Genomic DNA, 26,623 nt, shown 5'->3' with positions numbered 1-26,623 from the left:
AGGTTATATTTATAAAGTTGGAAAATTCTAACGATTTTAAAATGAATATAAAGTACATCAAACAATAACCTTATTTATGAAGTAAAAAATAAACCTTAAGATCTAAAATTAAAGATTTAAAAATAAACCAGTAACCTTATTTATAAAGTTGGAAAAATGAAAGCGATCTAATATTAAAGATCTTAAAATTAAAATAAAGTAAAATCAAACAATCAGTATACAAACTGAAGTTCATTGATGGGGTTGCCTTTTTTCCCTGGCCGATAAGCTTAAATTCCCCCAATACAAACGACCGTTTCTTTTGGTTTTCATTTGATTTATTTAATACTAAAAATTGTAACTTTGATTTCGTTTTGTATATCTGTTTAATTTTATTGATTTTTGTAGTTTTAGTCGAATGTTACTTCTTTCATGCTGCGAGTTATCTCTCTTCTGTTCTCCAGTTTTCAGTTTTATCGTTATATTGATATAGTTATGTATATATATATCTATATATATATTGTTTTTTTTGTATGTGTAAAGTATATAACACTATTTGTTGTGGTATTTTGTTGTCAACTACATTCCATTTTTTGTGATTTGAATTTTGTCGGTTGGTTGTTGTTCTTTTTTTTGCTCAATGATCAACAATGAATGAAACAAGAAACGCAAGACGCAATAAATAAGTGCAAATCAAAATGAACATTGAAGACTACTGCCTTTTGGAAGCTGAACTTGATTTATTTGCATTAAGTATATGCTATATGCGAGTGGTTGTGCCCGCTAATTAATTGGTTTCAATGGAGTTTCGACCGTTTTGTCTGGCAGGGTCAACAAATCGTTGCCGTCTGCTTTCTGTCTGGCCAAAATGTCGTTGGCACTCGCAAGCCGAATTGATAAACTGCAAAGTCTTTTCTTGTTCACATTTATCAATATCAAATCGAACTGACAAGCCATTAAATTTAGCTGCCATCGACTTTTGTGACTCATCACCTAAGTGGTTCAATTATTTGATCAGTAATTCGCACACAAATTCCACACTTATTGGTCAATCGGTTAACACCAACTATATACGCGGGCCAAAAAGTCTAGACTTTGGCCAACAATAATGCTCCACATATTTGCATGTATAAATTTGTATAAACTATTTTAGATTTTAGATATCGTATAATTTGTGCCTTCGCTTGCCATATAACATAATGCGCAATTAACTCTAGACTTGCCAATTTCTTAAGACCCGAGGCTGTCGGGGGAATCTTCTGATTTCTGGGGGGTTAAATTTAACTTTCTTGGGAATGTTTTTTTTTTTATATGTATATATTAAAATGTCTGTTAACTCTGCTCGCTGATTGTTAATACTGCCCCCAGCAGCCTCGTCTTTTAGCCGCAGACATGAATACATATACAGTACATACATTACACATAATCATAATCGTTAATAATTAATTATTATCGCGTAGAACAAAAAATGCTAATAGTTTTGCAAAAGTCGGGAACAAAACTTAAGCATTACATATACTTAGTGTTTACATAACAAAGTTTTGTGACATCATTTTCGCCATTCCTACATTCTTACACGCTACGAAACATATTACATCGATCTCTAACTTCTTATGGAAGAAGTTTCGCTTTGTCATGATGGTCAATTCAATGGAATTACACAAATTAAGTTCATCGGTCTTAAACGCGGTAAGTAACAAACCTAAACACTGAGGACGTCATGCAAACAAATGATAAAACGAAAAAATAAACTCCTTATAGACAAAGAAATTTAATTTAATTAAGAAACAAAAAAAAAAGAATATAGGTAGATAATATTGCACATGGAAAACGGTTCAACCTGAATTATTATTATATTGTTTGTGGATAATCGGCTTTTGCGACCAGCTGCCAAATCGTTTAAGATCGTTATGGGTTAAAGGAACCATATATAAATCATACGTTCTTCTTTTGTTTTTAGGTATATAGACAAGCGCTACCGTTAACTAAGTAGAATATCGTAAGTAGTGTGAATATCGTAGTCGTTATCGTAATATCGTTCTTAAGCGGGGAGAAAATGGGGGTCCCCTATTTCGTGGTTCTTTCACATATCGTTTTTAACTATTTTGAATAGTTGTTTATATATTGGTTTTGTCAGTTTCTCATCATCGTGCATTTCTCTCTGCATTTGGCCACGCTTGTTACTTTGTCTTTCGCACTTGGTTTTATTTTAGTTTTAGATTTTAGATTGGTTTAGCTTACTATATACGAGAGTTACAAAATTCATTCCAGACAAATGTGTGTGTATGGTTGAGAGTTAATATCATTCTACAGGATGAAATCATAATACAAATCAAATGGACAAATCAAGTATTCCATTTTGATTAAAAACCTTTTTCGCGCCTGGCCAAAGAACAATTTGATTCGTTTAAAACTTACATTAAAAGGGGTTCACAGGTTGCCTGGTTGGAAATGGGTATGGGGTTTGGGGTCTCGGGGGATTACATAAAATTCATTGTATTGCATTGTGATATATAGATACATATATCTAGGGGTTATCCAAATGCAAATCTCCTCCAGATCAGTTGCCATCGATCAATGTACACGGGGGGTTTAAAATACTCTCACAATATCGTTTCAATTAGGATTTAAAATAAATAAATATGAGTGTGTTTCGATTGCGAAATCGAAAACATAACAGTAATAAAATTATTGCCAAAAAAAAATAGATAAACATAATCGTAATAAAATATTTCGTATCGTAATAGTAAGGTTTAAACGAATATTATACATAAATAATATTGTTATGGGATTGCAACTATTCTGCCAACTACCTTGCTCCTTTTCTCCTCTGAATTACTTCCACTTTCGCTTTTGTGATCACAGGCCTGCCCTTACATATATATCGATATATATAAATCGGCTTCACCTCGCTGCTGCTCAATATTCCCCATATAGATATGGGTGTATCCTGTACTGCCCCGATTTTTCTCTTCCCTCTCACTCGCTGCTATTCTCCTGGTTGTGGCTGTGGCTATTGGTTGGTGAGGATCATCTGCTGGTTCTCCGGATCGATCTCTAGGTTATGTCGACAGCTCCGTACTTCCGCGCCTCACCATATTCAGATCGTTGAAGTCGATCTCCGTTGATTCGATCGATTGGATCGATGAGCTGCGCAGTTTTGTGCCCGGAAACTTGCCACGACTCTTTAACGCCGTCAGCTAAGGGAAATCGAAGAGGGTTCATTAGTAGGCAGTTGTTTAAAATATTGTTTAGAAATAAATAGGCAAAAACTATGTATATTTTGACGATTACAAGGCCAAAGCAATTAATACATTTTTTGTCATGCGGCGAATAAGTGTAAAACATTTATTAACTCGTACATTTAAATCAAATAAAATAAATAAAATATTATCCATTTATTAAAAAACAAAAATTTAAATGCTTTAGCCTAGTAATTTACAAATAATAAATATATAGCTCCGATCAGAAACGTGTCTTAAATACCTTATTGATTAGTTGCTATGAATATGTCTGTTAAATAGGAATAGGCATGCAAGCGTGCAGAAAATTAATAAGATTACAAAATGCATTTCGAAACATAACACTCCCTTTGGGGACTTGTACATTTCAATTAGAAATCAAAATGCCTGACAAGGTCAAATCGAACACGTGTCAAAACAGCATCAACCGATGATGATATGTCAAGACCAACGATCGCAGTACGTCATTACAAGTATGCAAAACAAACAACAGCGAAGATCGTTTCAAATCAGGCACCTTCCATGGCAACAACTAGCCATCAATCTAAAACAAATGCGAGTGGAGTTATTGACCCACATCAAAATAAAGCATAGATCTACTAAATCGGAACTAGAACTACTGTCGGATAATGGTTCGAGTTCAAGCTCAAAGCTCGCAAAAAGCTTTGGGAATCCGGAGACAGTTACACTAGGCAACAGGTGAAATTTATAAAGATACTATAAACTTAAGAAAAATGTAAAAGTTCTCTGACATGTTTTTTTATGTCCCTAAAATACAAATATTTTATTTCTTAGAACTTAAAAAAAGATCCTATTTTTTTAAAAAGTTATATTGCTTGAATTATTTGTTTTAGACTAGTTCGATTTTTTTGATTTTTATTGTATACAAAATATTTAAAAAAAAAAGCGAAATGCTATGCAAAATTTTTAAATTATAATGTAGAAATAAATGAGTTTAGCTACTTTTTAAATCTATCAGTTAAAAGTTTAGCATAAGAAACTATTTTTTTGATTTTGAAATCCAAATAGTTTAAAACTAAAATCATTCATGCGATTTCGAATGGGGGACTCCAGGTTATGGAAACATGGTTATGACGAGGGTCTTCAGGCTATGGAACAAAAAACGCTACAATGGTTAAAAGTACTGAGAATGCTTTGAGCAGTTTCATAGAGACCTGGATTCTTTGGTAGTTTGGCCTGCTGCTTGAGTTTGGATATATATTTTTTGTGTTTCGGGAATTTTGTGTGTGTGTGTGGCAAAAGAGATTAGAGGATATTTATGGCTTCCTGTTTTTCGAATTGGGTTTCGGTAACTTTGTTTTTCTTTTTTTTTTTAATTTTTTCGCTTAGTTTCCTTTTCATTCAAATGGGTTTTCTTTTTGTTTTCGTTTTTGTTTTCGAGTTGTGTTAAAATTAGTTTAGCTTATCCATTTCCACGGCTCAGTGTCGGGGCTGGTTATTGGCGTGGGATACTATAGAGCAAAACCAACAACGCATTGTTTTTTTTTTTTTTTTTTTTTGGGTGTGAGAAAGAAATTCAATGAGAAATACAAGATTATTATCTTGGCTTACAGCAGGTGAGTTACGGGAAGGGGTTTCAAACGATTAATCAAACGAAAAATAAAGTCACAGAATAGAAAAAACAAAAAACGGTGTAGTACAGTAAAACTTGTCAAACTCAAAAATCTGTTTGTATGCCACAGTTAGCAAGCGGGTTTTAAAAATAGAGAAATATCTTCTAACTATAACTAGTGTTTTAAAATTAAGGAAAAAAACATTTAGCATTATATCTGGCCTCCAAGCAGGCGATTACAAAACATAACATAGCCCGACAACTTTTGAAGCTTCTGACTTTATATATATTTTATATTTAAAATTTATATGTTCAGCTGGAGAATGAATTGTTAACTTGTCTTTGAATATCTTGCTGTCAAACTTTAATAACTCTTATAATTAGAGCTTGTCGATATTCTCGACAGTTTGTCATTTCTCGATACTTAAAAGGAAAACATCGATAGATTTTAGATTTTAGTTTTAAAAATGTTATAATAATAAACTGAACTAAACCCTCAATTACAAAACAGATTTGACTTGAACTTGGCTAGCATACAATGCATATTTAAGGTGAAAATCGCCTGCCGGAGGCTACAGCGTGCTTCTCCAGATGGAAAATATGACTTAGAGCTGTTCTTTGGATAAATCATTTGGGTGTGGGTGGATGTAGGTGGGTGTTTGTAAAGTGGGTTGGTGTTATTATTGAATGCTCGCTGCTGCTGCTGCTGTTGGCATTTGAATGAACTTATAACGAAACCGAAACCAAAAGCAGTGGGTGGGATTAGCGGCAAATGCTATGGCCACCGGAATGGCAATCCTCGCTCACCTCCGCCTTCATGTCGGCCAGCCTGTCCTGCAGATCGCGCACCTTATCCGAATCGTCCAGATTGGCGCGCAGTTCGCCCTCGGCGAGCATCTCCGAGTTCTGTGATTGCAAAACAAAGAGGAGGATTTAATAAATTGCGGAGTAAAATGATATATGGGGGGCATAATAACCTTGGTCTCTAGTCGGGAAATTTCCTGTTTCAGTTCGGCCACCGTTTGGCTTTGCTCGGTGAATTTGATTTTCACATTCATCAGCTCATCCTTCATGCGAGATTCCAGATCCGAGTATCTGAAGGTGCATTTAAATTGTTAAAAAAAAAATTACATATATTTAAAAAATAATAAGAATCCAACCTGTGCTGCTGCTCGCGCGCCTTGTTGGCCATATCCTTCTCCCTGGTCACGGCCATCTCGAGCTCCTCCTTGAGCTTCTTGTGCTCCTCGTCCTGCCGCCTCAGCTGATTGGTGGACACCTGGACCTGGGTCTCCAGCTCCATGACCTTCAGCCGCAGCTCCTTGAGCTCGGTGAGCGTCTCCATTTCGCGAATGCGCGTGGTCATCAGCTCCTCCTCCAGTTTCTGGGTGTGCTCGCTGCTCTTGGAGCTATCGAAGAAGTTGGTCAGCAGCTTTTTGGGCGTCGAATCGACGGCATTGGTGGTGCGTTCGCTTTCGCTGCGCTGATTCTCCGCAAGCTGCCGCTGCCACTGGCTGCTCAGCTCCTGCACCCGCTGCTTGAGGTCCTTGAGAGAGAGTGAGGCCTCCGCCTCGCGCAGCTTGCTGGCAATCAGCTCGTCCTGCAGATGGGCCACCGAATTGTCGGGCGTCGTCTCGCGCAGCGTCTTCTTGTCCTCCTCCAGCTCCTCCACCTTGGCCTTCAAGTTCCTGATCTGATCCTCGCTCTCGGCGGAGCCCTGACGCACCTTGACCAGCTCCTCCAGCAGGCAGGAGACCATCTCGTCGCGCTGCTTCAGCGCCTCCTCCTTCATGCAGAGCTCGTCGATGGACGATTGCCGGGAGTTGTTCTAAATGTTGAAGCGATAGATTAGTTTCATGGCATTCGGTGGGTTTCGGGCATGCAGTTAATTAGTAATGTATGTACTTATCCTAGTTCATTATTCATTGGCAAATATTATTAATATACTCTATCAATTTCTATTTACTTTTTTTAGGGCAAAACAATAGGCATGCAAAACAATCGTTCGGTTCAAACTACAAAAGCAAGGTTACAAGATACTTACGCTGTCGATGGATACATTCTGTATGTGATTTGTAATATTTATTTCGAATTTTTGTTTTGTTTTTTTGTTTTTCGGATTAAAGCGAACATTTTGTGGGTGTATTTTGAAGAACCACAACCATAAGAAAAATCAAATAAAATAGAAAAGAATACACAAGATTAGCAACAGATTCCGTTTTAGTTACAGGACAAGTGACCGAGGCAAGGGGATCGTTGAAGATCGTTGGAGATCATTGGGTTTGACCACCAGATACTCACATTCTCCTGCAGCCGAAGACTCAGGCCGCGAACCTCCTCGTTGGCGTTTTCCAGCTGATGGGAGACCTCCAAGTAGGAGCGCCGCAACTGCATCAGCTCCGTCTGAATGGCATAGCTAAAAATATAAATAAAAATTACTAAGCATATAAAAGATAATTACAAAATTAATTCTTCATATTTTTAACTCCACTATTGACTTTCATAAATTCCACAAAAATATTGGGATAACATTTTATATTTGGAAAAAAACATATTCTCAGACGCCATTATTTCTTTAAATCAAATATAAATTGAGAAGAAAAAACCCTTAGTAAGATACTAAAATTTGACGTTCGTAAATTTCACAAAAATATTGAGATAACATTTATATATTTGGAAAAAAACATATTCTCAGACGGCATTAATTATTTCTTTAAAACAAATATAAATTGAGAAAAAAACCCTAGTAAGATACTAAACATTACTAAGCATAAACAAGATAATTACAAAATTCCTTCTTCATGTTTTCAAATCCACTATTGACGTTCATAAAATCCACAAATATTTAGATAACATTTTACTTGATTATTTCTTTATACAAAATTGCTAATTTTATCTTTGTTAAATATATTTGAAAAGTATTATAGCAAGAAACAAATTTTAAAATATTTTTTTTAACTCATTCCTAATCCTAATTCTATAAAATTCACCTAGTTTCCTCCTCCTCAGCCCGGGAAACCTGGCCGCGCACCAGGCGATCGGCCAGTTCGGCGCTCTCGGCCTCCAGCAGCTCGTTCCGCTGCTTCAGCAGGCAGTTCTCGCGCCTCAGCCGCCGCAGCTCGGCCATCTCCTCCTGCTCCTTCTTCTTGAGGTCCTGGTACTCCTTCTCCATCTTCTTCATGCGCTTCGTGTTCAGCTTGAGCGAGTAGGCCAGATTGAAGAAGCCCTCGACGTCGGCCTCCACGCGACCGGGCAGCTCCTTTTGGAAGAACTTGAGCATGGCCTCCATGTCCAGGCAGAGCAGCGTTTCCTTGCCGGTGAGCAGCAGGGCCAGGGCTACCTTGAAAATAAACTCCATGCCCTCGCTGAGGAAGACGTCCATGATGCGGCAGCTCAAATTCACATTCAGCGTGGTGGTGTACAAAGTGAGGAACCAGCTGGAGGCGTACATGGTCGTCTGGAAGCCCTGCTGCTGGAAGTGGATGTGCATGTCGGGTATCTGCTCCTGCACCAGATTCTCCAGCTGGTACATGCACAACCCGAGCTCCGACATCGATGGCTTGAACATGTGCCGCATGCGATGCTGCTGCATTATCTGGACGAGCACAGCGAAGGCCTCCTCCTCGGGCATTTGCATTAGGAGCAGGCCGACAATAAATCCGGAGCCCTGGCAGTAGCCCACCTCGCGATCGTGCAGGGAATAGGCCTTGATCACATTGAACAGCGCCTCCTGGCCCGGTCCGTCCTTCTCCTTGAAGAACTCCACCTCGGGATAGGTGCGAGCAATATCCCGCCTTATGACCTTCTCGCAGGCACTCGTCGCCTTGATGTATTCCGCATACTGCTTCTTGTCCGCCTCCGCCGCTCCGCTCAGCTGCTGCCAGACGATCGCCCGGAAGTGATGGGGAATGCCGCGGCGCACCAGCTCATTCACGCAGGGATTCTTGCGCTTCAGCGCGCCCTCCCAGTCGTTCAGGATGGTCGCCCACGTCGTCCAGATGTCCTCCTCGGCCACCGAGTTGCCGCCTGTAAAGAGGATTCCCGATTAATCATGATGATCTATTTGTTAAATTAAATTCAATTAAATTTATTACTCAATTCATACATAACCCCTATTTATCTACGAAAAAAGCTAGTACATTTTGGGGTATCTATGCGAACTGCGAGCATGTGTAGTCATCGAATTTCGTCAGAAACCGATTTAATATTAGTCACAGCCTAGTCAGCATTAAGCTATCATATGGAATCCCTTATCGATAATATCTTTTTAAGTGGATTTTGCTATACAATGATTGCAATGTGAATTTTCTGTTTTACTACATATAATGAAATTATATTTTTACTTATTTATTGCAATAAAAGTGTGATTTCTTACGGAATTTAATTTATTTGTAACACAAGAATATGGCAAAACTCATTAAGTGCAATAAGAATATGGAATATCATCATTTTATTTTAGGATAATATCATGACAGCCTACAAGTTCTAGACAAATCTAAGCATTTTACTCGTATATTACAAAAGAAATATTATTTTGTACAGTTTTTAAGGAAAATAATCAAAATTCGAGACTGTAATTATTTTATTTTAGGATCATATTAATGAAATTCTATTCTACAAATCTAAGCTTTTTACTCATTTATTACAATAAAAATTGATTTTTTATATAGTATTTAATGAAAATAATCGAAATTCAAAACTAGCATTATTTCTATTCTGTTCAACAGATCTAACCTTTTTTCTTATTTATTACAATATAAATGTTCCTTTTTTACAGTATTTAATAAAAATAATCATTATTTGTATTCTATTCAACAGATCTAACCTTTTTTATCTTATTTATTACAATAGAAATTTTATTTTTCACAGTATTTAATGAAAATAATCAAAATACTAGAATAGAATCATTTTATTTTAGGATCATATCATATATAAGATCATATATACTCACTCGACGTCAGGCTAATCTGACTCGTGTCCGAGTTCTTGCGACTGTGCGTGGAGTGCAGAGAGTTGAGGGACTTGGCATCGCTCTCGATGAGCTTGTTGGCCGCCTCCAGCTTGGCCAGCAGATCCATCTCGGAGGTGGGCAGGTTCTCTTCGCCGGGAAGTGCGCCGCCCTTGACGTCCATTTTCGCTTGGCTCTCGGCTGATGAGGCAGTGGTCGTTGTGGTCAGGGTCATCTTCTGACGCAGAACGACGATCTCCGGATCTCAGTCTATACTTCCTTCTCCCTGCTGAATCTTGGCCTCCCTCCTGGTTAACTCGATCTCGATCTCGTTCCGATCTATAGTGCTCCCGATTCGTGATGATTAATCCTTAGCTGATCCTCTAAAGCCGCCACATGATGCTCCTCCCAGCTTTGCACACTGCAAACGAAAGATGAAATACAATCTTTAGAATTTATATATATCTAGCTCTTCAGAAGAAAACCTTTCAATAAGGCAGATTGCTGATAGTAGTAGATAGTAGCTGGTAGCGAAACCGAAGTTACCGGAATTCGAGAGCCCAGCGAAATGAACTCCTCTCGAGATCTCCGGCATGTGCCACATAATGGAAATACTACAAAATATATAAAACAAATAGAGGCGAGTGCAAAGTATTCCAGTCTGTTTGCCAGCCTCTGAGTTTTTGTTTTTCTCTTGTTTTGTTTATTATTCGTGCGCCCTACAAAACTCGTGCTTATAAAGGGGGTTAGGCGGGTGGACCTGCAACTGAACAATGGAAAAAGCTGTCAGGGCTTTCTGTTGATTGCCTTGGCGGCAATTTCTTCCGACCGGGTATATTCAACTTTACCACGCAACTAGATCAAGTTTAACTTTCTTCTTTTTCACTCTCAGTAGCCAAAACGTATAAATTATGTATAATTAATTTTGTAAAATATTTTTAACAATATAAAATAAATGGTTCTAAAATCCAAATTATAAATTTAAATACCATCCCAACCAGTACAAATGATTACTGAGATTTTACTGTATTTGTAATACAAAAACGCATTGCCAAAGAGAGCCCCAAAAATTATTATCAAGAATTTTAGACTTTTCTAGCTCTCTCTCTCTCTCGGCAAAAGCAAAATAAATCCAAAGGAAGTTCAAACTTGTTAAAAACAGTAACAGTTATCAATTTTGGAGAGCAAAAGATTGGCAAGTAGGGGAGAAAAACAATAATAGACGCACTTTTGGTTTTATTTTTAAAGATTGGTAATTTCAAGTAATAAGTTTTATTCTCCACCAAAATCAATCAGTGCGATTTTAATGCAGTAGAAGACTGCGGATATTTAACATTTTGGTAGTGGTAAAGTTGAACTCGTAGCAACGACACTTTTATCGCATTTCTAACAATCTTAACTTTTGGTTTTTCTATTAATCCGACATTCCTCATTACGCGATTCTTAGAAAATTGAGTACTTAGCGGGTCCTTTGGTTTAATGCATTATATTAATTTTTATTTCATCAAGAGGTAAATTATTTTAATATTTAAATGGTCTTATCGATAGGAATCAAATTTTAAACCTTCGTTTCTGCTGATAAGCAAAGCTGTCATTTATAAAAATAACTTTTTTAACTTATTACTTTTTGTATTTATTTTATCAGCACTTATTTTGTTTTTAAAATGTTATATTCAATCCAACAAAACGTTAGAAATGCATTTTTAAATATTTAGAAAAGTAATAAGATACATTTTCCTATCTTTTGGAGTACTTTTACTTTTTTTAATGGGAACACTGGTAGTCCATCAGCACCTAGAGTTAACCCCTCTCCAAAACAGCTGTCTATAGTCTATATCTGGAGGCACTCTGAGCCGCCTTTGGGCTTGTGTCTGCTCAGTCTGGCCATTATCTAATGGATTCCTCTGGCCAGACAATGCCGCACCCCTCTGCGAGGCAGAAAGAGCTGCTGCTCCTGCCTCAGTCTTCGGTCTCAATACAATTGAAAGGCAAAGTAAATTCAAATAGATATGTAGGTCAGGAAACGATAAACAACAAGCCAGTGGAATATACGGCTTTTCGTGAGCAAGTGCATTCATATGTGGCTCTATATATAAACCCAGCGTGGTATTTGTATGGTGCAGTCAGTAACCACTTGAGTGGTTCCCTTTTCAAATGATAAATCAAAGTTTTTAAGACTAATGAACGAGTTATAATTACCAAAGAGAGAGAGAGACAGGGGTGAATGTGTGGTATTGCCTTTATGTCTGCATTCGTTTTTTTTGGTCTGATTCACTTAGGTGCGAACGCAAAACCTTCCATGAATCAGTCAGAAAACGTTTTAAACCCATTAAAAATTCCACTTTGGCGTGTCTTCATTTACAAGGCGTATCTCTCGATTTAACTACAGTAGAAATCAGGTAGGCAAGTCACTTGCGTCAATATTGCTTGCAATCGATGGGCACTTAGGTGTGTTTAAGTTATATTTTTATTATATAAAAAAAAAACCCAAAAAACAGAAAAAATATTTACATTTGTTTATTATTTTCACATATTTTTGTTAGAGGCGCGTTTATTTTATTTGTATAATTTTTACCAATTTATTGATAATTGTATAATTCTTTAAATTTAAAATGAGCAAAAAAAGTAAATAAAGTAATAAAATCCCACGTGAATTTTTTAAAAATATTATTCAAATTTGTATTCATATTTCCATCGCATCTGTAACTCTTTCACAGTCCCCACTGTACTTTGCATGTGTCCAAGAATGACCGACGTCAATATCACTACACTTTAACAATCTTATTTCTACTGATATCAACAAACGCGCAGTTAAAAAGCAAATAGAAAACAAAAATATTAAAAATATACTTTGTGCACCTGCCAGAGGAGGCAAACAAACAAAATAAAAAAAATTTGATTATTCTGAAGAAATGGCGATTTATTTATGGCAAGCCCTTAAAACCGCAAATTGACAAACCGTATCAAGCAAATCCAAAGCAAACACCTGCCAAGCAATTCTGCTGAAATGGTTATTAGGGTGCCAAACGCATAAAATGTGACATTTGGTGCGAATTGTGATTCGATGACTCACTGATTCGCGCCAACTATCATTAGGACACATGATAAGCGATAAGATCTGAGGACCAACGTGACGTATACGCAACAGGTGCCGCATCACCCCCACCCCACTGTTTAACTCACCATTACTCACTTATCCCACGCGAAATGATCGATTAAAACAATAGACCACAGTCCACACAGGCGAAGGGTTAAGTGGTGTTTTATTGTCTATGTAAGCAAACAATTGCATTGTCGGTACATTGCCATAGCATGTAGCAGGCGCAAACAAGTACAGTGGTCTAGCATTATAGCGAATCTTTTTTATAGTATTCCAAATTTTATAACATGCTAAAGGTGAGTGTACAGGGGCAATAAAAAAAATAATAAATTTATTTTAAAAACAAAAAAAAAATATATCATTTAGAATTCATATAAAAATCCTCAAATTATTTTATCAAGTTATACTTTATATTATTTCCGAATTTCGGTTTCCTTTTTTAGTGTTCTATCTTTAACCGTTTTTACTATCGTTTCAACTTCCCCTTTAAAATGCTCCTCCTTTTATAGCAATAATATCGACTACCCACTGTACTCCAGCGAGAGTTTAAAATGCAACATTCTCGCATCGCAGAAGGCAATGCCAAAAAGCTTTCGTTCCAAAGTCAAAGGCAAATTGTTCAATTGCAACGTTGATACACTGAAAAAAGCTGCATTGTTATGGGCGGTATAACAAGTAAATCGAATGAAAGTAAAGATAAAAATAAAAATACAAATAAAAGCATAATAGTAGAGCAGCAGCAACTGGCAGAAGATAAAGACATGGGCAAAGGCAGCCAAAGGTAATATCTCATCGATACGATACGTGTTGATTAGATTTCGACACGACAAAACAAAAAACAAGTGTGTGGGGTGTGCTTTTTGTGTATGTGAGAAAGTAAAGGCAAAGTCAAAAGCAAAAGCAAAAAGGCAACAACAGCAGCAACAGTGCAATCGTAAAACCAAATCTCCATTGAAAATAAGGTTAGTTCACCCTCGCGATTCAGAGTTTCAGTACGAATTGTCGTGTCAAGCGCACAGGAAGCGATCGCAACCCGGATCGGATTGGATCGTATCGTATCGTATCGGAGCCCCCATATGTACTACTCTTGCCATATAAACGAACTTCGCATCGCAGACTTTACGGTGAATAGCGTCGATCGCATGTGGACAAAACAATTAAATGTAATGCCAAACAAAAATAAAAAATAAAAATAGTAAATAGCGAATGGCTGCGCGAATAATAATCGGAAATAGCGAGCCACCGAGTTATCAACAAAAAATAACCCTTTGCTTAGTAATGAAATAACAACGAAATAACACAAACAAATTATAAATAAAAACCTATCAAATACATTTTATATGCGCAATGAAAAGTATGACAAAACAACTGGTAGAATTATAACGATTAACCAATTAACAAAATTGAAACAAAAAATCATTAAAAATATTCAAACAATTTAAGAAAAAATGCTCGATAGCTTTAAGAAAAAAAGTATTATGAGTATTATAATGTGTGAGCAATAAACTAAAGATTATTACAAATAATATTATTTTCGCAACACAAAGGAAACGATAAAACAAAGGGAAAAATTCGGTATAAAGGAACTCAATCATAAACTGGTTTTTTAACAAATCTACCAAGAATAAAGAATACAATTTAACAAAGCCCAAAAACAATTTTTGTTTTTGTTTTTTCTTCTTTTTTTGTAACATTCAAGTGAAATCGTTTAACAACTGAAATCGCAGAGCTTTCCGAAATTTCGGCACACAAGACGAAGAGCAAATAGAAATAATTGTATATAATTTGGTGGGACAAAAACCAGTTTCCAAACACTCCAATTTGACATAGATGGAACACAAAAAAAAAAATAATAATAGTAAAAGCGAAACACCGAAATAAACGAGTTTTCAAGTTGGCAATAATTATTATAGCCCAATTTTTTGCAAACCACTCTTATATTTTGTTTATTTTTTGCACCTCCTTTTAAGCATTGTTTTTCTTTTTATTTTTTTGTATTTTTTGCATGTGAAGACAAGGTCAAAGAAGCGCTAAAAAAACAGAAATATAGTAAAGAAAAATGACGGCCAACACAGCGACGTCGGAGGAACATCTGCTGGGAAATGGTGGCCACGCCCAAGAGCCCTCCACGCCCACCTCCTCCTTGGATACCGCGGATACTTCCGATACAACTACTTTACCCAGCGAACTGAGCGAGATCTTCTTCGTGGACAACAGCCGGCGCAAGCAGAGCATCAAAATCCAGGTGAAACTCTGCCCCGAGGGCGTTTACCTGCGTCGCGAGACCGACGAGGATGATCACATCAACGAGCAGCTGATCAGGATCGATGATATCATAGGTTCACGCTATGGACCTCGTCTTAAAAAACGCGCTAGAGGTGGCCTGACCTCCTGCCGTAATCCCCAGGTGCCCACGGGACAGGAGGAGGAACCCGAACCGGATAGCGATAATAGTGCCTATCTGTACATCTATGCCTATTTGAAGAAGGAGAAGCCGTTGAGGAGGGTTCAAACCCTCAGGATTCTACGCTTCCGATCGAGCAATGACTATGGCGTCAATCTTCAGACCGCCGAGCAGTGGCATCATACGATTCGCAGGCATAAGAGGGGTTCCGGATCTCAATTTCCGGATTCTCCCAAGCCGCTGCTTATACTACTAAATCCCAAATCGGGTTCGGGCAAGGGTCGCGAACTCTTCCAGAAACAGGTGGCCCCACTGTTGAGCGAAGCGGAGGCCCAGTACGATCTGCAGATCACCACACATCCGCAATATGCCAAGGAGTTTGTGCGAACGAGGAGGGATCTCTTGGAACGCTATTCCGGGATAGTAGTGGCCTCTGGCGATGGACTCTTCTATGAAGTTTTGAACGGTCTAATGGAACGTCTGGATTGGCGACGTGCCTGCCGGGAGCTTCCCTTGGGCATTATACCCTGCGGTTCGGGCAATGGTCTGGCCAAAAGTGTGGCCCATCATTGCAATGAACCCTACGAACCCAAGCCCATTCTCCATGCCACCTTGACCTGCATTGCCGGCAAGAGTACTCCCATGGATGTGGTCAGGGTGGAATTGGCGCCGAGGGATAAACACTATGTGATGTACTCCTTTCTGTCCGTCGGTTGGGGTCTTATAGCCGACATCGATATAGAAAGTGAGCGCCTGCGATCGATTGGAGCTCAACGGTTTACCCTGTGGGCCATTAAGCGTTTGATTACGCTGAGAACTTACAAGGGCAGGGTATCCTATTTGCTGTCGAAGAAGCAAAAGAATCAGGAGAAGCCAGTAGAAGTGGCCAGGGAAGCCAAGGAGAGTATACCATCTATACGTTCTTCTTTACCCATAAATGCTAACGGAGAATTTCGGGATTTACCCGAGGAGGAGGAAGAGGATGAACAGTTTGCCGATGCCATTTCCCTGGATCGTTCGGTTTATCGCCAACATGCCGACAGCTGGCACTCGGCCATGTCGAGGAGAACGGCCTACTATTCCCTTGGGGGACCCAGTCTGCGCTCCAATCGCAGTCGAATGAGTTTGAGCCAACGCATCGAGGCGGCCAATGCGGATTTCGCTGAGAAAGTGCCAACGGGCACGATTCCCGGTCTACAGATTCCAGTTCAGGGTTGCGAAGATTGGATCTCCGAGGAGGGTGACTTTGTGATGGTCCATGCCGCCTACACAACGCACCTCTCGTCGGATGTGTTCTTTGCACCCGAATCCCGGCTAGACGACGGCCTCATCTATCTGGTGATCATCAGGAGCGGTGTGAGCCGACATCAGTTGCTCAATTTCATGCTCAGCCTGAATACGGGCACCCATCTGCCCGAGGATGGCGAGAATGATCCCTTCATCAAGGTCGTCCCATGCCGGGCATTCCGCATCGAACCGAGCAGCTCCGATGGCATCCTGGTTGTGGATGGCGAACGGGTGGACTACGGACCCATCCAGGCGGAAGTGATGCCCGGACTGATCAATGTGATGACCACCAGTGGTCAGTAGTCGGTAGTCAGTAGTCGGTAGTCACACGGAAAAAAAAAATCGTAATGGTGAATTTGATATTTTTTAAAGATCAAGTCATATCATTTTGATATGAATAAAGATTATGTCAATCTTTTTTTTTATATTATTTGCTCAAAAAATACTAAATTTGGTATTTTTATGATATGATAAAATATCATGTTGATATATTTGAATCTTAAATTTGACATAAATCATATCGGTTTTTTTCTGTGCAATAGTAGTGCCCTTCAGAACTATCAGACGACTTGGGAAGTAAAGTAGGGGAATTTGATAGGCAAATACATACACCAAATATATATAAAAATCATTGCTAACCAAATAAAAGGTGGTAAATCTATTAAAAAATCCCAAATCTGTTACACATTCAGTTATCATACATTTTTTAACTCTTCATAACTCCTAAGATATTTTTCTGTTCAAAGTATACGATTTTTGACATTATTAGGTAATAAGTTATCTCTGTTTCTATTATTAGTGAATTCCATTCTCATAGTTCTCAATCGCAATCTGTAATTTTTCCATCCGCCCAAAAAAAAAAAAAAAAAAAACTTCACAATATGCACTTAAGTAGTTGGTTAAGTTGGTTTCTATTACTTTTTTTTTGTTTGTTAATCGGTCGATAGTGTTAATTATTTTAAGACCCATACGTAGACGAATAAAACAAATAAAAACGTTATAAAAAAAGATTATGAGTGGCTACAAGTGGTATTTGCAGGCAGGTGTTTTTTGTTGCCGTGGAAACGATCTTCTTGAACCGCAAAAACCAAAAACGAAGCTTTGCAAATCCACAAATTCGAATTCTTCGCTCATCCGGTTGCATGCCAATCGATCGATCTTTATCGATATCAGCTTAGCAGCCCCCAACCCAAAACCGGGGCCTTGAGGGGCCTCCAAAGTCGAGGAGGCACCTACACGAAGGCAAATGGGGAAACGCACCTGGTCGATGTTCAAGTGGGGACTTCATAATTGTGTTAATACAAACACCGATTGGCAAGATTAACCCTGAACAGAAATGAAAAAAAAAGGAAAAACAGCTCGCAAGGGATTACGGTTACCCAACAAGATGGAAAATAAGTACCTCGAAATCATATATAAAAACTAAAGGTCAATTTGGCGATGATAACAATGATTATAATTAAAGTACACAGTTTTACTATTTCTTAACAGAGAAAATTAACTATTTTTTGTAGAAAAAAAATTATAAATACCACAAAACTATTTTGTACAGTATATTAACCAGCTTTTCATTTTTTTTTCTGTCTGTCTTTCCCATCGGTTGGGATTATCTTTGACAGGTACTCAAACAAGTTGATCAAATAAAACTCTTCTATATAAATGACATTCGAAAATGGTAATAAAATCGAAGATAGAGAGCAAAGACCAAAAGGTAAACTGATAGTCACTATTCCGGCGCGCTTTTCATTAATATTTCTCGTTCATAACTGCTTATGTAGACCAGTCTGCTGCGGGGATCCACTGATAACACCATTTTAGCCGCTTATCACTCACTCACACACATCGAGCGGTGTTAGAAATACAAAACAAACTTAAGGTATACTTTTGGGCCATGCCATATAAAGAAAATTGGGAATGTGCTGTCAAAAGTTTTCGTCTTTGACGTCACAAAAGTCACACGAGAAATTTAACCTGATTTCCTGATCAATGAAAATCAATAAGTAATTGTGTTGCGAGTTGACTGCCATTCAAAGTCGTCATACTTTTAGGCTGTCTAATTTTTGGTGACAGTGCGACAACGGTAATTTGAATTTATAGTTGAGAATAAAGTGATTAAAATTAAATTTTCTGTGTAGAATTAAAGCAATAGTAATTTATAATATTAGAAAATATTCTCAGGGAATTATTGATATTCCTTTTTTGGTTAACATTTTTTTCTTTCATTTATTTTAGATTTATTTTTTAGCCAGAGGCTACTGTACTATATGTATGTATATTTCTGCGCTGAATTGGCAATTCAGTAACAGTATTTCACTGACGCTATCAATTCAACGCAAAGATAATTGCGACAGCAACAAATCGAGCGAAAATAATGCCAGCAGACAAGTGTACTTAAGTATACAAAATGTATAACGATAACTAATTGTAGTTACAGTCTGTTAACAGATGTTAACACTCTGCTAACTATTAAAAGTAGCCTCTGGAAACAAATTAATGGATCTTAATGGGGGAACAAGAAAAACAAAAACGCTCTTTAAGTTTTCAACATAAACGACAGAGGGCAAAAAATACATTTTTTTTCTTTTTTTTTTTTTTGCATGGTCTATGAGCTGGGGCCCCTTAATTATTAACGCCCACTGTGGGTTCTAAGACCTCTCAAGTTTCTACAGCCTTAAGCTTGACTGCAGGCATGGCATATAATATTATATATATATATATATATATATGTGTATAATATCATGGCAGCATATATAGACTGAAGCACACGCTCACATGTGTGTGTGCTGGCAGAAGCAGATATTTCTGCACTATTTCCAGTCTAATTCATTCATAAAAAGTTCTTCACATTTCGCCTTCTTTTTTATTTTCTTCTTCTTCTTAGTTTGAAGTCGGTGGCTTTTATGAGAATCGTTAACTCCGAGCCGACTCATGGTTTTAGCATTATATATGCACAACCGTTAGACGTCGGCAACCCACAGATGAAAAAGGCAAACAAAAACAACATCACCATTTCCGATTCTTTTCAGGGTATTTTAATCCGACCATTCGCTTTGTCGCAGGTAAACGTTTTCGATCGAATTTTTGTTTGTGACTCATGGCCTTTTAAATGTGCCTTAAATATTCCCAAAACTTGTTCTCCTCTCCCTTTCACTATAGATTTCTAAAATATGTTTGGGTGAATTGTGCATTGTATCGAATTTTTAGTATATTAAATTTTATTGCAATTTTACAAATTGACTGAAATCAATAGATTTACTTTCTTAAACGGAATATGTGATATTTTGTCCTGTATTGTATCAAAAGTCTGTTATATTGAAGTTATAACAATTTTAAATGAAATATGAGACATTTTTTAGAATTTATTATTATTTTTTTAAATTTATTTATTACTCTACGCTAATATTTTCAAAAGAGAGCATTAAATATTCGAGAAAAGCTATCTGTAGTTAGTGTTGTTCCAGCCTCATTGCAATGTTATTTTATTTTATCTCTGCGGTTTGCCTAAATTATATTTATCTGCCGCGACGACCACAGAGTCACATCTGTTCCACATCTTTTGTGCCACTGGTGGCGTGTGTGCGTATGACCAATTTAAATGGACCCCACTGTACCGGGGGGCTATTAGTCAGAAATCTGATGGTGAATGCTTTAGCTTTAGCTAATTTTTTGCCCCCCACAAACCTCTTCCTTCTCCTCCTCCTTTGACTTTCGAACAAATCACAATTTGCTCATTTGCTGTGTTTTCATTTTATTTTTTGATTTTTGTTTTGATTCCAATTTTTGTTTGGCTTTTTTTTCGCGGACAAAATGAATAATACATGGGTGACCGGCGGGACGATAGCATTTAGCGGAGTTCATTTGTTGTCTTGCTAATTTGCGCACGCACACACATCGCATTTGCATCTGCATTTGCATTTGCATTTTTTAATGCATCTCGAGTCACGCCCCCGAGCCATATGCCATTTGGTACAGTCGCATCCATGGCTATAAGGCACATACGGGCATTCCGGAGATTAAACGGATCAATAATGCAGAGTAGATGGTAAATAAGTCACATATTTTGCAGTGTTTATCAATACCTATTGAAATGTAAAAGAAAATTCTTAAACTGGACCATTCATTAAAAAGTTATGAGCAAATAATGAATTTTCGATAGATGGCGCCACTTTCAAGCGAGTGCTTGCCTATTTCCATCTCTTTCACACTCATTCAGCTGAGTAACGGGTATTTGATAGTCTCTCTTGTTTAATCTGAGTTAAATAAGAAAGCGCAAAGCAATTTCTATCCCGAATTTCTGGTCCAAATTCTCAAAGGCTTGTTTTTGTTATTTATGTTATGAATTAATCCAGTGGGATGATGGCAGAATCCTAATCATACACATCTGACCGACCCGTATGAGAATGTTCCCCAATATCACGGCCAGAGTTTGTTTGCCTCCGCCTTTTGTGTCCCCAATGTAATTTAAGCCCAATCATCAAAAATTCATGAATGCCACGCCCACGCCCCCAACCCCGCCCACTTGTATACACACACAGATACGGGGATACACGGATACATGTAGATTATACATACGTATAGAACCAAGCCCTGAGTTGGCCAACTCTCATTAACCCAATTTGAATTGTTTACTCACTGGCTATCTCGCTCCGACGCACTTGCAATTGAGCCCTTGGCAATGATGTGACGTCAGGGACAGTAGTCACTCGATATTGAGGAATTTCTAGGTAACCTAGGTAACATTTAAATAATATAAGTCAAGCAGTAAGTAATAAAACCCTTTTAAAATAATAAGTTATTGATAAAACTAAATAATTTGGAAATATAATAATATTTCTTAAAAATTTTTTTCACGTTTGAGCTTTAAGATTTTAGGTTTTTAGATCTGATCTGTTCTTTTTTTCCTGTTAATCTATTAAAACTTGATGTTGCCCCCTAACGAGTGCCCACTGTATGCCGGTGGTAATTTCAAAATGCATTTACCTGTCTGCTTACCACAATTAGTGGTCATGCTAATGTAATTCCCGAGTGTCGTCCGAGCTCGAACTCAATTCCTATTTTCCATTTTTCCATTTTCCCATTTATTGCCACGAATCCAAAAGAAGTGAAAAACAAGTGTAACAGAGTAACTGATAGGGCGCAGTACCCTCAATAATAATACTCATAATAATAACCAGAAGCAGGAAGGGTGAAATAGAACCCCAGGGGAGGAGAGTAGAGAGTGGGCGGCCCAGACGATAAGAATTCGACGATTTCTTCAATCAGTGGAAAGACGCACTCCGCTAGAGTACAATTTTCGTTTTGAGAACAATGAAACTTTATCGCACCAATTGCATTTACAGATGCAGTCAGCACAATAGAAGCGATTTGGGTTTAAATGAAAATTCTAAACTTTTAATTTTAATTTAAAATTTTAAAAGAAACCCACTCCAATTAATTGTATATTTATTTAAATCATTCTTTTTATTTATTTTATTTTTTTTCAGAAGGTTAAAAATATTTTTAAAACGATCCTACTATTTAAAACACTTTTGTAGTGCATGAGAATGCGGATAAAATGGGCGGCACGATGAAATAGAGGCGAGCAAACTCGAAATATGAAACAAACGGAAAAAGCAGACGCAAAATGAAATTATGAAACACAATTCCCCAGAGTTTTTTAGCCACCCCACTAAAGCCCCTGCTGACTCCCAACTCATTAACATAATTTATTCACGAAATGCTGCTGTATGCTACTATTGCACTCAGAAAAACTATTGGTTTCATTTCGAATTCGAAGCAAATCACGACAAATCTTTGACCTTTAAGCTCAATAATTTTAATTAGCAAACAAATTTAAATGTCAAGTTCAATTCCATAAAGGATTTTTACGACACGATTAAAAATATTACACTTTTCAATTCCACCTATGCTAAATTAATTTCAGAAAAATATTTCTGGCAGTGTACTAGTGCCATTGTTGTTTCAGTTGCTATTGGCTGAAATAAACATACATATATTGCCAGTAGCATTCACAAGTGCTCCAATAAAAAGTGTTTTCAACGCAATATTTGAGCCGTTTTGGATTTCAACAGCCGCAAGAAACCGAAAATGAGACTGAAATTGAAATTGAAATGGAAATGGAAACAGACGAAACTCCTTCAGTTCCAGGCAATAATAAATAACAAAAACGATATGTCTGCAATTGCTGTTGAATGACTGAAAAAAAAACAACAAACAAATATGAGAAACGGCCAAAACTCCAACAAATCAGGAAAGAAAACTGGCTAAAGAAACAAACAACAACAAACCAACCGACATTGTTGTCGAAACTGTAAATTCATTGCTTCAAATCTGGAATTTAACCAAATACAGTGGATATTGGCAAGAAAAAAATGTTGAATAATGAATAACTTTTAAGTAAATAATTGTTTTGAAAATATTTCAACAAATAAATAAAAAGTAAACTAAAATTTTGTCTAGAAATTTATTTCAACCCAAACCAAAGTGGTCGCAATTATCGGACATTTACTGTGGGCCGAAATACCAGCACGTCTGGATGGAGATTGGCACACATATCGGAATCGCTATCGCTATTACCGCTTCTGTTGTTGCCTGATTTTCTATGCTTTGGGGCAGGTAAATCAGGTAAGTCCCCAGTTGGCCGAGTGGCCACAATACCACAATACAATACCTTGGCTCCGACTGTGGATGCTGTGGATACCGCGCCGCCCCATTGTTGTTTGTTTCGATATTTTTTTTGGCTGTATGTTGTGGAAGCTATTGCCGGATTTTTACATAACGGCACTTTTTGCGCCGTCAAAAAGGGACGGCATAAGAAAGAGGCAGCAGCTGCGCAATCGCAAGAGACAGCATGAGGTTGTCAATTTTTTTGGAAACACACAATTTAAGAGGAGGCCACTAAAGACTCAATCAAACTCCATTGATTAAAACTAAAATGTAATTTAATTTATTTTATTACAAACAAAAATTTTTTTTTTATTTTGTAGTCTTTGTTTTTTTAGTGATTACTGTAATTTTCCATTTGGCTTACTTAATTTGCTTGCGCGAAAATGTTTTGGCAAGCGCTTGTTATGATCCGTTAAAAATGTTAAATAAAAAAACCGACAAATTATTTTTAACATATGGGCACTTCCAAAATGTCGCTCGGGACATTTGCACACCTTTAAAGTTGAAAAAAAATTGTAAAACAATAGATTTTAATTTTAATTATGGGCTTTTCTTTTCACACTTCCCAAGCTCAATTTTTGGTAAAAATCTTGATTTTGTACCACTTTTAGTTTTTAAGATATCGGTAAAAAACTGCCGTATTCGCTCGGGACAAAAATAGAAGTGGATTTCGGGGAAGTTCATACAACACCAGAAATTAGCCAATTCTGATGGAATATTTGAATGCGATTTTTTTAGAATGTTGTTCAAACATGTCGCTGTGAAATGCTTTTGGTTTCACTCAAAAATTCTTTGCCGTTTTTTTTTTATGCAGTTTCAACCACATTCGCTCGGGACATGTCGCTCGGGACATTTTTTCCGACTGTTTTGTAAAGCGGATTTCTTTACCTCTATCTCTCAATTGCTGGATGTTTTGCTTTTAACTTAATAGTTTAGCATGTGAATGAAGCATTCAGTACAGAAAAATGTCACATATTAGCATTCCTATAGGATAAATTTACAACAGAAGACAGGTCCAAAAAATAACAAAAAAATAGCCAAAAACTGATTTTTGCGTATATTGGTGGGGTTTGTCATAAAAATAATCAAACTATACTCCAAATTTGTAGTTAAGCTCAGTATCCAACTAATTAGAAACTAATATCGGGGCAAAATCATGTAAAAATATGATTTATTCAACTTTCAAGGTTTTTGGCTTGGTGGACTTTTTTTTGGAAGTGCCCATATATTTTTCGCGGCTCTGCGCCGAAGGTCGAAATGAGCAACATAATAACTAACAAACAGCCGCCAAAATATCATAAAACAATGCAAATAATGAAACATGGCGAAAACACTTGAGCAGATAGTTGAAAAACCCGCTAAAGGCGAAAAAGAATTCCGATTGGAATTGGAATGAGCCGAAAAAAAAAATAGTACATAGCTTTTGTTTTTGGCCAGAAACGGCAGAATGAAGGCTATCCTGCTCCAACCTTCCCCACATAATGACAGATGATACACCCACAACCACGCGCTCTGCAAATTTATGATCATAATTAACATGACGATGACTTTCTGCTCCATGTGTTCCACTAGTTTTAATGCTCGTGATTTAAATAAATAGCACAACTGAAATTTGAATAAGCACGCAACATCTCCACGCACAAAAACAAAAACACTGGAGTGCTATGTGTCTGGTACAGCAGCGGTCAAAGTAATAGGATAAATATCACATGTTTTAATATGAAGTTAATAATTTCAGTAACATTCTGTTTTTTCTCATCTATAAGATCTCATTATCTTTTAGCAAAAACCATTAAATTGCACGTAGATTTAATCTACATACGGATGGAAACAAAAATAAAACAAGCTTATCACAAACCGGCAGATGATGAACAAAAGTTCACTAATCTTTGAGCTAATTTCAAGGAAGTACTACAAAATGAGATTACAAAGAAAAGTGTCACAAGCCTCTGTTTTGGGATAAAATCTTTAGTGGCATTGAATTTACTAATATTTATATATCATCTAATAAACAGTATTACTTTGTTCCGCCCCACTGTACGTTGCGTCTACGTGGGCTGTGTGCAAGGTGTCGCCGAGTTGGCAATGCGCAGGCGCAGAGCGGGCCAGAGCGAGATGGAGCGATGCACGGTGGACAATGTAGGCCGGTTTAGCTTGCATAAAGTTGTAATTTCATTTTATTTAATAAAAAGTGTAATGATTTTGTTCATTATTATCAGGAATTTATATTGAATTTAAAGGCAGTGTCTGCTAGAATTAAAATACAAAAAATTCAGCCTTTTAGGAAGTAATTTTAAGTTGTTTACTTTAATTTTTTATTTTTTAACCGATGCTTAGAATGGCTGAACTCACCCACTGTACGATGGGACACCGAAAAGTGGGTGGAAAGCAAGACAAGGTTACAACGCAACAACAACGACTGCAGGGCAGCAGCTGATGTGGTGGGTGTGGAAGAGGAAGAGGAAGAGAAAGAGGGTAGAAAGGGAAGCGAAGTGGAAGTGGGCAATGGGAATCGCAATAAGAATGGAAGTGGAAAAAGGACATTTTCCTGGGACTGCCCTGTTATCATTGTTGTTGTTTCCCAGCGAAGCTGCGTGGCGATGAAACGATGATGAATGAAGATGGACGACGATGGACAATGGACGCTTTTAATTACATTAATGCACATGAAACTTGTACCAATTTTTTCGTTTGCTGCTTCGCTAATTTGTAAAAAAATAAAAGAGCCCAACTCTCGCACACACACACACGCAAGCAAGCAAAAATCCACATAGACAGCGAAGAAAGTTTCTGAATTTTTTCTCACTCCATTTTTCGTTGATAATGTTTACATACACACGTAGAGTTTTCAACGGAAGAAGAAGAGACGCACACACATCACATAAAATATAAATAAAGATGCTGGAACTCACCTCTTCTTCTTCTTCTTCGGCCACTGTGAATGAACCGTTAGGCTGGAACGGGGGGTGGTGTTAGTGTGCTGGTGTTGTTGTTTTTGTTGTTGCTGCTGCGGCAGCAACAAATTGCCGTTGTTTATCGTTTTTTTCCTAGTTTTGTTTGCAATCAGCAAGACTTCTTCACATCCTATTAAATCGATGACTCGCGATCAACTCATATCCGATCGAGAATCGCCTGCATTAACTTTAAAATACTCGAAAATTTTGACGACACCGAACTTTCTGCTGCTGTAAACGTCACACACACACACACACGCGCAAAGCACACACCTCAGCAGCAATTTTCTCCGCGCTATCTCTCTCTCTCGCTCACTGCGGTTCGTTCTGACTTTATTTACTTTATTATTCTATTTTTTTAAGAAGTACTTTAAATCACTTTTTATTCATCGGCCGAATATTGCACTGGAAAAAAATACAGCGTTCGATCGACGACGGTGAATTGACGAATGTTTTTTTTTCGCCCACTC

General features: G+C 37.5%; 2 protein-coding genes across 9 annotated transcripts; one reads left to right on the top strand and one right to left on the bottom strand.

The window, feature by feature from the left end:
- Positions 1 to 295: 295 nt before the first annotated feature.
- On the bottom strand, positions 296 to 26,623 carry Evi5 (ecotropic viral integration site 5). Of its 6 annotated transcripts, none has more exons than XM_017155639.3 (10): positions 26,112 to 26,622; positions 21,167 to 21,262; positions 9,746 to 10,163; positions 7,785 to 8,820; positions 7,096 to 7,210; positions 6,839 to 6,856; positions 5,955 to 6,622; positions 5,772 to 5,889; positions 5,602 to 5,700; positions 296 to 3,179 (listed from the first exon to the last, which is right to left on the bottom strand). In XM_017155639.3, the coding sequence occupies exons 3-10, from the start codon at positions 9,975 to 9,977 to the stop codon at positions 3,042 to 3,044; spliced, it is 2,424 nt and encodes an 807-aa protein (XP_017011128.2). In that variant the 5' UTR covers positions 9,978 to 10,163; positions 21,167 to 21,262; positions 26,112 to 26,622; the 3' UTR covers positions 296 to 3,041. The 6 variants fall into 6 exon arrangements, 4 of the variants coding, with proteins under 4 accessions (XP_017011128.2, XP_017011126.2, XP_070075348.1 ...); XR_011419832.1 differs by lacking the exon at positions 21,167 to 21,262 and adding an exon at positions 4,397 to 4,693 and having other exon boundaries at positions 3,070 to 3,179; positions 26,112 to 26,623; XM_017155637.3 differs by lacking the exon at positions 21,167 to 21,262.
- Positions 13,508 to 17,858, top strand: Sk1 (Sphingosine kinase 1). Of its 3 annotated transcripts, none has more exons than XM_070219250.1 (2): positions 13,508 to 13,623; positions 14,856 to 17,858. In XM_070219250.1, exon 2 carries the CDS (start codon positions 14,902 to 14,904, stop codon positions 16,834 to 16,836), a length of 1,935 nt encoding a protein of 644 aa, XP_070075351.1. In that variant the 5' UTR covers positions 13,508 to 13,623; positions 14,856 to 14,901; the 3' UTR covers positions 16,837 to 17,858. The 3 variants fall into 3 exon arrangements, with proteins under 3 accessions (XP_070075351.1, XP_070075350.1, XP_017011131.2); XM_070219249.1 differs by lacking the exon at positions 13,508 to 13,623 and adding an exon at positions 13,806 to 13,966; XM_017155642.3 differs by lacking the exon at positions 13,508 to 13,623 and adding an exon at positions 13,809 to 14,005 and having other exon boundaries at positions 14,856 to 17,560.

This window comes from Drosophila takahashii, chromosome X, assembly GCF_030179915.1.
Source record: "Drosophila takahashii strain IR98-3 E-12201 chromosome X, DtakHiC1v2, whole genome shotgun sequence".
Classification (NCBI taxonomy): Eukaryota; Metazoa; Arthropoda; class Insecta; order Diptera; family Drosophilidae; genus Drosophila; species Drosophila takahashii.
This window is presented reverse-complemented; position numbering and strand designations above follow the sequence as displayed.